General features: G+C 44.8%; 1 protein-coding gene across 1 annotated transcript in view; it reads left to right on the top strand.

Moving 5' to 3' along the window:
• The first annotated feature begins 4,171 nt into the window (after positions 1–4,171).
• LOC128946106 (protein fem-1 homolog C-like) overlaps positions 4,172–14,198 on the top strand; it is a 58,487-nt gene continuing 48,460 nt past the window's right edge. Inside the window, 1 exon segment of the mRNA XM_054290010.1 lies at positions 4,172–4,715. Within this exon segment, the coding sequence (XP_054145985.1) occupies positions 4,172–4,715 (544 nt within the window).

Below are 14,198 nucleotides of genomic sequence, written 5' to 3'. Positions count from 1 at the left end.
CTGATTTCTGCCCTGATAGGTCCATTGGCGATGCTGCTTCTAACAGTTACCTTCGGACCATGCCTGCTGAACAAGCTGGTCTCGCTCGTTCAGAGCCACCTGGAACGGACCAACATCCTGTTCTTAGGCCGACGACAATTGCTGTGAATTCAACCAGGGAACACTGCCAGTCACAAGATTTTCCGAACTTGTCTGGCAAAAGCTTACTCAGGTTTTCCAAAACCCCTTTCCCTTGTCAAGTTACAACCTTATACCTCATTTTAGTACCTATGTATATGACTACCTCATTCATTTGTGAAAAAGGGGGGGGAGATGTGGTAGATAGGGACAGGCACTCCGGAAGATTACGCGATGTCACGGAAAGGCAGGACCCCCTGTTCCCCTAAGATAAGAGATTACCCTAGGAGTGTGGCCCCACTAACAGAAGTGCTAGTAACTTTCCATTCCTTACCCAGTAATTCTCCATTCCTTACTAACCATAGATAATAAGGACAGACCCCCTTTTGATGTAGAGAACCCCTTAGACTATAAAACCCCACGAGAAGAAGTAATAAACACCTTTGACCGTCCACCACATTGGTGTCCGCGTGTTTCATTGGCCCGAGCGACCCTGGAGAGTTTTGGGTCGCCGTGCTGATCCTCAGAGCCAGGTTGCCTTGCCTTGCACCAGAAGGCAACAAGTCACTTTATTAAGGTGGCCAGCACCTCAAAACCCACTCTCGTTTGCAAGTTCTTCAATAATGTCTGATTTGGTCTAATATAGAATGAATTATTTATTTAATAGACAGAAAGCTAACAGACATAAGACTTTATTACTACAAAGGAATTTTACTGGAGACTTCAGTATTGTTCGTGCTTAAATAAAACATACTTAAGGACAGCCCGGCCCAGGAAATAAAGACACTGCTTTTTGGAAGCTTAGAGCTGTGCATGAAGGATAAAGAATACCCCTGGACGATCAAGATAATGCCAGAATCCTAGCCCATCTAATGTGTGTCTGAAACTCTCCCAGCACTGTGTGGCATCATAGCTAAGTAACTAGCAAGACTGACTCCAAGGACATTTGAGTCAAGACACAAGCAACGAGAATGTTGCAAAAATATAGTTTCTTTACAAAATTTTACTATGATTATTAATGGGTAGTATGTGTGCATGTTAGCGATTTGTCAAATTGTGTTGTATCTGAATGTTTGAAAGGTATAGGACCCCTGTGTAAAACCATATTTGGAGTGCTCAAATTTGTCTGGGACACCTCATGCACAGGAAGAAATATTTATCCTTGTAATTCTATACTTTGTGTCCTGTCTTAGTCAGCACGGGCCAGTTGCAAATTTTTGTGATGAGGGCATTTGGGCTCCCATCCCTCCCCACAGGCACAGCAGAGCACTGAAGTCCCCACACCAGCCTCTCACCCTGGCCTTCAGCACGGGTGGGCAGGGAAGGTCTGCCTACAAACTGCAGGCTCTACAGACCTTCATGGCTGCCTCTCCCACAAAATGGAGCATCGAATTCCCCCCCCCCCCCTTTCCAATTCAGCAGTAAACCTGTGACGGTGGTCACAGGGGTTTTCAGGATGAGAGAGAGATGAGAATGTTGACTCCATGATCAGAAGGCTTGATTTATTATTTTATGATACATATACTACATTATAACTATACTAAAAGGAATAGAAAGAAAAGTTCTCAGAAAGCTAGCTAAGAAGAGAACACAAAGAATGATCACAAAGGAGCTCTCTCAGACTCTGAGATAGCTCCGTCTTGATTGGCCATTAACTATAAACATCTAAGAGGGGCCAATCACAGGTGGACCTGTTGCATTCCACAGCAGCAGATAATAATTGTTTATATTTGTTGCTGAAACTTCTCAGCTCCAGCAGGAAAAATCCTAAGAAAGGATTTTTCACAAGAGATGTCTGCGACAAAACTGATCTATTTCTGAAGAGGAAACTATAAAAACGAGAGCAAGCTCCCGGTCTAGAGTGATTTCAGCTTTTATTATAAGAAAAAGAAAGGCCTAAAGCAAGGGGGGCCGCGGGCCGAGCAGGAGCGTTCCCGTCGAGGGTGCTGCAGCGCCGGCGCTGGGTCTTGTTTTCAGCAGCGATGTAGCAATGTCCCCGATGTCCCAGATGGAGCGGCACAACTTCAGTGGGTCAGAAGCCCCCTTTTTATCCTGTTTTTGTCCCTTTGGATTGGTTTCATTTTGGATCCTTCGTTTGCATGAATATTTAAGGCACTTGATTGGCCCATTACAGTTCTGTCCAGGCTGGCTCATTTCGCTTGGGGGGTGGTGCACTTTACTTAGGTGTATTATGGTACGTTGAGTACCATATGTCTTATAACTACCCCTTTAACCCCTTTTACAATATAATAACCAAACTAACAGTACATGCTTAACGATCTATTAACTATTTTACAACAGTTTCTAACCTATTTTTAACAGGAAACACACATTTTTCTTTCTCCAGACAGGGCAGGTTTTGCATCCCGCTGCAAGGGATGGGTTTATTGCCCGGAACTGCTGATCAGATCCACACATGGTCAGCCGTGAGGGATTTCCTCCTACAGCCCTGCGGGTTTTTGCTACTCTCCATGGAAGCGCCCCTCTCCAGGTATCGTGCGCCCTCGCTGTTCCCTCACCACTGTGACATTCCTCCCCGCCGGTGCACGCTCCGCTCTAGCGCTGCTTTGCCTTTTGTTTTATTCTAGAGAAAGGAAAAGAAAACACGGGCTGGGGAAAAACAACTCCCCATACCTGATCCCCACATACCACAGCTAATCAAAACCTACTTCCTTTCCGCTGCGTTCTGCCAGCCCGCACGCGCTTTAGTGGAGGGCGGTGCGAGGGGCCAGCACCGCCCCCCCTAGAGGACAGCTACCGCATCACCACCGTCCGCCAGCACCGCCCCACTCTTAAGCGTAGATTGAGCGACGGCGTAGTCCCACCTCCCGCCCTGCTCCGAGTGGCTGGCGGCGCTCAGGGGTGTTTCTCATTGGGCTCAGCGGTGGCCGGGATGTGCTTGGTTGGTTCCTCTGTTTCGGAGTGTAGGGTTGGCGGTAGACGCTCGTCGCTGTGGGGACTGGTCGTTCGTGGAGGAGCTGGATGGAGTGGGGGAGACGGCGGGCGCTTCCGTGTGAAGGTGGCTTAGGTGGGAGAGAGCCGGTGGCGTCCTGGGAAGGTAGCCCGCACCCTTGGGTCCTTCCCCACCTGTTGTGGGCGGCGCGGCGGTGCCACTGCTGCCGCCTCTGCGCGCAGGCGGTGGAGGCTGTCCTGTTCCAGCGGTCATGTGAGGAGCGATTCTGAGGGAACTGGGAAGAGGCTTTTGGGGATTCTAGGGTGGTTTGGGAGGCGGGTGATTGTTTGACTAGAGATAGAAAATAGAGGGGCTATCTGAAGCGAGGCACGGGGTAATCCGGGGCGGGGCGGGGGATAGGGAGGGTTGGGGTGAGAGGCAAATATAGCGTCGTCTTGAAGGAGGAGGTTTGGAGGCGGGGGATTTTGGGCAGGCCGAGGGTGTTTGTGATGGAAGGGCAAGTTCGGGGTTTCGGTGGTGTCTGATACTAAATCACACGACTGTGGCAAGGACGTGTTTTGTTTTCCCATCAGGCTCTGAAATTGCTCCCTCGCCAGTAGGATGGAGGTAGCACGGGGACGCGTGTGTTTGTGAGCATGGGGCTCCTCAGAGGACCTGAGGGGGTGGGGCTCGTGGTTTTTTACTTAGGCTGTGTTTAAAAGCAGAAGTTGATACAAGTGTACGGTTTGTTATGTTGTGAGGGGAAAGTGTTTTCCTGCAAATGGTATGCATAGCTCACTGCTAGGATCTGGCCTCCTGATCGATATCTTCCTTTAAGAGATACTGTGCAGTCCAGGGAAGTCCCATGAACGGCAGCTGGATGTTGGTGCACCACAGTCAGTGGTTTGTTTAAGTATAGCTGTAGAAAAATGTAATTGTACATACTTGTTTGAGAAGTAGAAGGTAAAAACATCCAGAATTTTTTCTTTTTCAGAGTTATCAAGTGAAGCCTCTGCTTTGTCAGGACCTTGTTCAGCATCTCCATGTTTTCCCATCTGTCTGATCTGAGAAAAAGTTGGGGTTGTGTGTTTCCAATAAGCTTTTGTATGTGACTCTGAAAAGGGCAGGTGTGTATCCTTCAAGAAATAGAGGTACAGATAAATGGATCTAAAGACAGCAGTGTTCAACGCATCTCGTGATGGCAAGCTGTGTCTCCTTTCCAAGTTACTGGCAAGCAAAACCAGAGAAGAGGTGGCCTTACTAATGTCAGAAAAAACCAACGGTGCCACACCACTTTTGATAGCAGCTCGTTATGGGCACATTGACATGGTGGAATACTTGTTGGATTATTGCTCTGCTTCTATAGAGATTGGTGGTTCGGTTAATTTTGATGGTGAGATCATTGAAGGCGCTCCACCATTATGGGCAGCATCAGCTGCTGGACACTTGAAGGTGGTTCAGTGTCTCTTGGATCATGGTGCATCTGTCAACAACACAACTCTAACAAATTCAACTCCGCTTAGAGCAGCCTGTTTTGATGGTCACTTGGAAATAGTAAAATACCTTGTGGAGCACAAAGCAGACTTGGAAGTATCAAACCGTCATGGGCGTACATGCTTGATGATCTCATGTTACAAAGGCCACAAAGAAATTGCTCAGTATTTACTTGAAAAAGGAGCTGATGTTAACAGAAAAAGTGTTAAAGGTAAGTTTGTTTTATTTTTTTTTTTTTTTTGTAATAAATAGGAGTGAAGTTACTCATATTCTTGAGGAGGATGACATCCAAAAATATTCCTCTAGTCTCACAATGTGAATGTATTTTCCAGTAAGAGATGAAGTATATTTAGCTGTTTTTACAATTTTTTTAGCGTACTCATTTAATAGTGGCTATAAAATGTAATTCTAAATTGATATACTTTAACCTAAAGACTTTGCGTTTATGCAGGTGCAGAGTTAATTGACTTTTGCTGAGAACTATTTCTAGCAGGTTTGTACAGTAATAATAATGTGAGCATATATTGTGTAAAATTTAGGATGTTTTTCATACTGTTTCTTAATAAACCAAATATGCTGTATGTCAAATTTACCTGTGCCACTAAGACTAGAAGAGGGAAAGATGCATAAAGGAGAATAATTATTTTCTACATTGGAAATGAATAATCACTTTGCTCTTTACTCCTCCTCTCCCTCAAACTCCTGAATCCCTTTGGACCTTTTTTCAGTGTTAGTAGACAAAAATGTGATTTAGGATTAAAGAGATGAAGCTTCCTGTGACTGATTGCAACAGAATGACTTACAGTGGTGCACAGATCACAAAGAATATCTTTGCATTGGTATACAATTATCCTGACACACTGTTCAAAGTGAAGACTTATGTCTTTTTGCTGTGATTATATTTATGTGGACCTCTTATTCTAATTGCTGGCTTTTGTTACATCTGAAACTTATATGTGACTATGATATTGGCCTAAAAAGCATGTTGATTACTGCCGGTTATGGTTAACTTTTTTAGCTCATTGAGCCAGGATTGTGTCTCAGCAGCTTTTTTTTTAACAAATATGTTTATTAATAATATATCTCCTAATAAAATGTTCTGTAGTATATTACTTCAGTTGCCCTCTTCCGGCTAATTACAATTTTAACAGTATCATATACTTCAAGTATATTTTGACAGAAATACCTGTAGGTCCTTGGTTACTGCACAATATTTTAAAATATTAAATACCAAATATAAGAGTAATCGCTTTGAAAAGCTGTTCCATTAAATATGCCTTTTTTCTGCAAGTCATGGAGTTATGTGGGTTTTATATAAAGAAAGCTAAACAAAAAATTTGTCATAGAGGTGGGCAGAGCAAAATAAATTTTTCTTTGGAAGGATTTAAGGCTGCCTATAAATCACGGACTTGTGGTGGGATAAAAATGTCATGTTTTTAGACTGGGCTCTTGGAATAATGAGCTAAATATAAAATGCTGTTATGGGAGATTACTAGAGGTTCTCTTCCTGGTATTTTTGAAACCAGGTGTGGCGGAGTAGTAGAGAGAAGACTCTCGGTCGGGTGCAAGAAGTACGACATTGATTATGTGGCTGATTATGATTAGATTTATTGCTAATACAGTATCTAAATATTGCCAATGCAGTATAAGCAGGTGTAAAGGGTTAAAATCTCAGCAGGTTCGGCTAGAAACACACAGGTTTACAGTCTTTGGCCTTGCAGAATGCACAATAATAAAGCATCTATGGAGCTACTTTAGGATTTTATATACATATGTGACCAGATCTTAGTGCTTTTACTTACCCATCCAAAAGTGAGTGTTTCCCATCTTTTGGGCTGAATGTACCTTGCAGCTGTCCCTGCCGGGGAGGGGGGAGGGATCCACCCGGAAGCTGCCTGCAATCGCGGGGGACCAGTTGGTCCGTTCTCCAGCAGCATTTTAAACTCTTTTGCAGCCCGATGTGTGCCAAAGTCAGTCACAATCATCACAGCTCCCCCATCTCTGGAATGCATTAATTGAGCAAGCATTCAGACAGTTCCTCCTACAATTCACACCTGGTGTTCTTAGGACAAATCGCACTGCCAAACAGAGACGGTAGGGGGAGGGTGTGGGGGTGCGGAGAATACCCAAGAAGACCCAATCATCTTTCGTCGTTGCAGCAGGGAAAGTGAGCAGGTAAAATTACTCGAACTATCCCTTAGGCTTTTCCAGTAGGTTTTCTTATTGTAAGACAGGATATTATTCACATTTAAAAACCAGGGACAATTCTAGAGCTGAGAAAAATGTGAAAATATGTTTTCAAGTGTTGACACTTCTAAGGAAAACTTCAAATACTTGGAGATGACAAGATAGGTAAGTCACAGAGGTCCAAAAGCCAGGATGACAATTGAGACAGGGAGATGAAAGAGTAGTTTAAAAGCATGCAATTAACTCCTGCTTCTACAATACAGACATAATCCACCTGTGGTTTGGACTACTAATATTCAGAATGCAGATGTTTTGGAAGTAAAGTTGTGGAAGTGCAAAAGTACAGCGATTCAAAGAAAATCACTTAACGGCATAACCTGTTAAGAAAGCATTCCTTTATTCAGTACTGGAACGTGCTGGAGGTGTCCTTTTCCATAAACACACCTGCTTGGGCATTGTTCCCTCGGGGTTTTATACATTTTAATAGTCAAAGAATTCCCCAAGCCGCGCTCAAAGTCTGTCCCCCTTGGTACGTAATAGGTACGTAATTAAAAATTCCTTGGATTTTTGGTCCTTTATGTTTTCGTGGAGCAAGATTGTAACTTTTTCTCACAAAAAAAATATTAACCGAATTTTTGTTCATAACAGTCCAGAAGCTTAGATAAGTATTTTACTGGTTTCCTGGCCCCGGCCCAATCCTGCGTTAATATGCCATGGGCAGTATGACTGCTGACATCTACAAACAACTGGAATGGCCTTTTCACATCAGGGAGGCTCAGCACTGGTGCTGCCATGAGTGTTTCTTTTAATTCCTTAAATCTATCTTCATCTTGTTTCATCTGTTTTAACTTGTCAGTGGTGAGCTTTTCGTACAGAAATTTTACCTTTTCGCTGTACCTTTCAATCCACTGCCTGCACTATCTTTAAATTCCCAATAATTGTCTCACCTCTCTCTTTGTCTGTGGAGGGGGCAGGGCAATAATCCCTGCCACCCTTTCGGGATCTAACTTATTTTTGGCTTTGGCTAACCAATGTCCTAAATATTTCACTTCGGTGAAAAAGGCGGAGGGGGGGGGGGGGGGGGGTTGGTCTCCCTCCAAGCTCCCGCAGCCCTCAGATTGGGCTTAACCCTGATCAAGGCAGTCCTTATCCGGATAACTCAGTCCCTCTGGGAGACGGAGTGCCCGAATACCCATGCCGCTGGAAGCCGTGGCTACCTTTGGCAAGCTAAGTGATTTTCAGCTCATTAGTGATTATCAGCTCTCTTAGGATTTCAGCTCATGCTTGCCAAAAGCGCCATAGGGCTAGGGGGTAGAAGCAGACGGCCAGAGAGGAGAAGGAGAGGTCCTGGCATTCCACAGCGATGGTTTATTGAGGGGTCTGTGAAGGGTTCAAAGGACAGCTCTTCTTCTGCCGAATGGGCTAAAACAGCCCCTTTTTGTAGGATATAGGGGGATCCAAACTTGTCCAATAGTAAGGGTTAGGGGAAAAGTGACCTATGGGGTTAAAAAGATAAGCTATGGGTCGCCGGGCAGAAGACAGGAGCTTATTTTGCGGTCTCATCATGACTCAGCAGTTCCTACTGTTAAGTCTCAGCCCTCCACGGAGCCTTAGCCAATTCTATGGAGTCTGCTACACTTCGGGCTCTGTGAACTGAAGTTTCAACTTGGACACTTTCAGCCCTTTGTGCCCCAAGAAATTCAATAACACTATAGTACTCATCCTTACAGTCCTCTTCCCTTGGACCAGCAATCAATGTCATCTACATACTGCAACAATTTTGTCCCTTCCACTGGTACAAAGTGACTCAGCACTTGTTCAAGTGCTTGGCCAAACAGGTTTGGTGAGTCCATGAACCCCTGAGGCAAAGATATCCATCTGAACTGCTGCTTTCGGTTGGTCTCCCGGTCTTCCCATTGAAATGCAGGTTTATCTCTGCTGTCCTTGGCTAAAGGACAAGTCTAAAAGGCATCTTTCAAATCAATTATGCTATAACACATGTCGTTGGGAGAGACATTATTTAACAAATTGAAAGGATTCAAAACCGTGGGGAACAGTGTCTTAGTCTTTTCGTTCACAGCCATTAAATCTTGCACCAATCTGTAACTGCCATCTGTTTTCCGCACTGCCAGTATTGGGGTATTATGTCTGGACATGCAAGGCTCCAATGATTTTTTCTTTACCAGTTCTTCTATCACTGGTTTCAACCCCCTCCTCCCTTCCATGGGAATGGGATACTGCTTTACCCTAATCGGGTTTCAGGCCTCTCAATTTCGATGTGGATTGGTTCTATGTCTAACCTCCCTGCTTCCCCTTGTGTGTACTAGACCTTTGGATCTATTTTCCCTTTGTCTTTGGTAGTGAGTTGGTACAAACTCACCTTGAGCTGGGATTCCTGTACCACTAAGCGGATTTCTAATGTTATCAATAAATCCCTTCCCAGCAGGTTATAATCTGCTTCTTCAACCAGTAGCATGTTTCCGATGCAAAGCTTGTTTTCTGATTCTATTTCAACATTTTTAGTAACCGGAACCTTAAAAGGTTCCCCCTTTGCCCTGATTACCATCATAGTATCTTTGTGTATAGAGCATCCAAGTGGTAACCGCTGCACAGTGCTTCGCTCTGCTCTAAAAATCTACTAGAAATAATACTTCTTGCTTGTGGGGTCCTATTGTCAACTTTATCAAGGGCTCCTTGGATCTTCTGGACCCCAAATTAAAAAGCCCCTGACACCTCTAATCTTCCTGAAAAATTTTCTCATCCTTGATTCTCTTCGGACAATCTCTTCAAATGTGGCCTTTTTGTTTGCTGTAAAAGCACTCTATGTTTTTTCTGGTTGTTTGGGTCCTCACCTTGGGAGGGGTTCTGTTTCCTCAGTGGTGGTTGGCTTTGTGCTGGTTTTGCCGATTCTCAGACCTGTACCTGTTTTTGTGCCTCCCTTACTGCAGCCACTAGCACCTTTTCTTGGATTTTCTGTTTTTCTTTGTCTCTTCTCATGTAAACCTTTGTGCTTCTCTAAGCAAATCCTGCAATTCTCTATCCTGTCAGCCCTCTATTTTCTCTAGTTTCTTCCTTATATCTTCCCATGATTTTGCCACAAATTGCATTTTCAGTAGGACAGCCCCAATTGAGGATTCAGGGTCTGTTCCCGAATACATTTGAAGGCTCTTTCTCAGCCTTTCCAACCATTTGGTGGGTGTCTCACCCTTTCCCTGGCATTCCTCGAGTACTTTACTCATATTTTGCCCTTTTGGTACCGCCTCCCGTATACCTTGTATCAACATATTTCTGAGGTTTGGCAGGTTCTGCCTGCCTTCCTCCGTCTGAGCGCTCCATGATGGTTTCTGGTCAGGCCACCTCTGGTCCCCTCGCTCTCCCGGGGGGTTCCTATGTTCCCAATCTCAGATCAAAGCTTGTCTTATCATTTCCCTCTCCTCGTTATTAAACAACGACCATAATATGGCATTCAGGTCATCATAGGTATAGATGCTGGTTCCTAGAATGTGGGATCTCAGCGCCTCAGGACTGAGGTGCAGAGTCACCGAGACCACCCTTGGGGGGCTTGGAAGTCCTGGAATGTTGCCAGAAGTGTCTGGTGGCTGGACTTTGATCCTGCACAGGAGACGACACCTGTATGAGGATGGGAGGATCACACTGGGATAAATGGTGAAGGGATAGGTTAATTATAGTGCGAAACACAGGTTTTAGAATTTTGGTACAGGGGGGTCTAGAGAAGTAAGATGGAGGAATTGGGGCTTGTCCTGTCCTTCTTCTTCTTCTTCTTGGCCTCCATCTTCTGTGGTGGTGGTGGCACTTTGGGATTGGTTCTTACTAAAAGTGCACTTATCAATAAGGGTGAAAAGCATTGGGGAAAATAGGTAAATATCTTATATGTAGTTTTGAGTATAAAGATAAGTGACCGCCTCGAAGGCAGTCAGTGTGTCCATGGCTGACGTGCTGTGTGGACCTCTGTCGGGCCGAGAGAAAATCTTGTAGATAAAAGCTAATAAACACTGAAGACCGAGAAAAAACCTGAAGACTCTTCTCATCCTTTGGAGCGCGAGCTGTCCCAAGGCCTCCCCGAGCCTTTCCAGGCTATCAAAACAGCCGAGAACGGGACACTAGAAATTCATCTAATCTTTCTGCCACCCCCAACGGATCATCCATCAGCTTCCCCATCTCTTTATTGAAAGCCCTGATGTCTCCAGTATTGATCAGCAGGTTTATGAAGCCGATAATTCCTGGAGCAGTTGGTACTTCCCGTAAAGGGAAGAGGTTGGGTTTCTCTTCCTCATCCTCACTATCGTCAGTATTTACCTTCCTCGTTCTTCGTTGTGTTCAGTGAGCTGGGGGAGAGCTGGTTCTCCCCGTGGGGTGTGGGTTCATTTCTCTTCTGTTTTTGGTGGTGGCGGGGGCTGGGACTGCTCCTGTGGGAGCTGAGGTGCTGAAGCCTGCTCTTGTGAGAGCGAGGCTTCTGGAGGTGGTACAGGCACCAGAGGTGCCTGGCCTTGCAGAGGACCTGTGACTGCGGGCACAGGGACCTTGGCTTGCATGGGCTGGGGCAGAGGAATCAGATAGGAAGGTGGGAGGTTATCCAAAGGTTCCCATTCCTTGTCCCGGGTCGCAGCATCCCTGCGTGTTCTTATCGGGAATAACCCTGAACTAGTGTTCCCCCACAGTCTGGCGTACTCTATTTCCTCCAAGTCCTACGGGTGCTTGCCAGCCACATGATCATATAAAGTTTGGCAAGTCCACCTCTCAAACATGCCAAAAACAGGCCAGACCGAGTACCTCCTGATCTCTCTGCCTCCCCATTTCTCAATGCAAAAATGAACCATTCTCTGCTTAGATTTTTCCCCTCCTCTCGGGGTTGTCTTCCCAATGTTCCAACATCTGCCCCAATGGACTATCCCTTGGGATTTCAGGCAGAACTTTTTCTTGGGCCCTTGAAGGTTTTTCCTGGGGTTTTTCCTGAGCCTTACTCTTGTTCGGTCCCATTTTCTGGAAAACGATTTTTCCCAACCTTTCTTACTTTAAGTTTTCTGCTGGGATTCTTGGAAAGAATCCTGGGTCTCTATCCGGTACCGGTTTTATACTTGACGTCTGTTAAAAAAAACCTACCAGCTTACTTAGCCTCTCAGAGAACCGTTCCGTGGGCTTTTCGCCTGGTAACGAGCTCTCTTACCTGAATCCCGGACCAGAAGGTTTACCAGCTCCCAAATCCCTAGGAACATCCCTTCCCTTCTGATCCAATTCCGTGACTCCACCCCTGAACTCTCCCCTAGTTTCAGGCTTCACATGTGCAATGAGTCAAGGAGTCTGCTTCCTCCACGACCAACCACTTTCCTCACGGGAGAGTGGAACTGCAATCTTGGAGTCCACACTCGCTTTGTGGTAATATCACGTCTCACACACACGCTTGATCACACTCCACTCAACCATGCGATACGGTTCCTTTTTCACGTGGATTCTTCATGCACGTAGACTTATTAGAGTGAGAAGGCACCGTGGCTTTGGAGATCCCTCTCTAGATCGCTCCGAATTTCCCGAGAGCTCTGGGCCTGTTTTTATCCCCTCTTTGATTGTGGCTCTGGCTTTGATTCGGAATCTGATTGGTTCCAAAGGTCCCCAATCCCGTCAGGCCGCTAAAATCAGCGGGGCACCTCCTGACCGGAGAGGGGGTCCCCGAACTCCCAAATAAGATCATGCTGGGGTCACCAGGATTGTTATAATTGATCAACAAGAAAGCCAAATTAATAAATGCAAAAGATTTTATTTTCACGACCAAAAATACGGTCCTTGAAAGCTACAGTCAAAGAGACAGTGTCGAACCCGGGATCAGCACAGGGTGAACCTAGATCTGACCTCTATCGCATCGGACCTCCTTCTGTTCACAAATGCCGACTCCGACTCCGGCAGGGCTGTTTTACACAGTTTGTTCCGCCTGAGGCAGAGGTGCCCTAATTTCTTTTGTCACCCCGCATATGTATGAAGCTTCTTTTTACTGTACAGGGCTGGACAATTGCTGTTTCTCGGGTGGCAGTGAGCTCTGATAATGTCAGGAGAAGTCGTGTTTAGGATGTAGGTTTTTGAGGACTTCTATTATCTTGATTGATGATACTTATCGAGTGCTGGTCGTTCTTGGGTGTTCCCAGAAGCCCATCTCCACACCAGCCACATCCTTTTTACTTGTAAATGAGGCATTCATTCCTGCTGCCACCAGGAGTTTCGCAACTTTGGTGTGGAAATCTGCCTCTGGGTAGTCAGTGGTCAGAGGCTGGTTGCATGTTTAGTTTATTTTACAATTTTTATTTCATACATTTTCTATTTAAGCATGAATTACTTTACATTATATATTACACAAGTGTTGACACTTCTAAGGAAAACTTCAAATACTTGGAGATGACAAGATAGGTAAGTCACAGAGGTCCAAAAGCCAGGATGACAATTGAGACAGGGAGATAAAAGAGTAGTTTAAAAGCATGCAATTAACTCCTGCTTCTACAATACAGACATAATCCACCTGTGGTTTGGACTACTAATATTCAGAATGCAGATGTTTTGGAAGTAAAGTTGTGGAAGTGCAAAAGTACAGCGATTCAAAGAAAATCACTTAACGGCATAACCTGTTAAGAAAGCATTCCTTTATTCAGTACTGGAACGTGCTGGAGGTGTCCTTTTCCATAAACACACCTGCTTGGGCATTGTTCCCTCGGGGTTTTATACATTTTAATAGTCAAAGAATTCCCCAAGCCGCGCTCAAAGTCTGTCCCCCTTGGCACGTAATAGGTACGTAATTAAAAATTCCTTGGATTTTTGGTCCTTTATGTTTTCGTGGAGCAAGATTGTCATCTACTGTCTCTTGGTCAGAACTGCATTCTTTATTTTGGGGTGTTTTATATGATTCCAGCGTCTTCCTCATCATGTCCTCTGCTTGAACTTCCATGCTTGTGCATGCGCTGTCCATCTGTACTGACTTGTTCACCTCTTATCTTGGTAACGTGAGACTCATGCAATTAGCCTCAGCAAGGCAAAACTCATGAGTCTTTCATCTTGACAGGTTTCTACTTATTTAGTGTTCTGAAGGTCTTAGGGCACTGTAATCAAGCCACAGCTGGGGAGGTTTGCTCATCTTCTCAGTCCCTTGTTATCAGCGTTCTACTATGAGCTAATAGTCTAAATAGCAATTAAAACAAAGATACGAATGGCAGTTATATGGTAAAACTAAGCTATAGATTGAAAGTTACAAAGTTTAAGCAAAATCAAGGAAGTAAAACTAAATTATAAAATGAAAGTTACAATGTTTAGGCAAACTACAAAAACAAGTAAAAACAAGCTACCAAACTAGGCAAAAATACAAAATTCTTTGTTTAACTCCTTTCAAAAGCTAGGATATATGATTTCTGAGTCTGATTCAGGTAGGATAGCACACTGAGGTAAAATATAGGTTTAGGACCATCTAACAGGACATGATGGTGAAGGAGGAGGTGAGTTGCGGCATAAGGAC

This window comes from Melozone crissalis, unplaced genomic scaffold (assembly GCF_028551555.1).
Source record: "Melozone crissalis strain CALT ecotype California unplaced genomic scaffold, PUWL_Pcris_2 ptg000074l_1, whole genome shotgun sequence".
Taxonomy (NCBI): domain Eukaryota; kingdom Metazoa; phylum Chordata; class Aves; order Passeriformes; family Passerellidae; genus Melozone; species Melozone crissalis.
The sequence above is the reverse complement of the archived record's forward strand: the minus strand, read 5'-3'. Positions and strand labels throughout refer to the sequence as shown.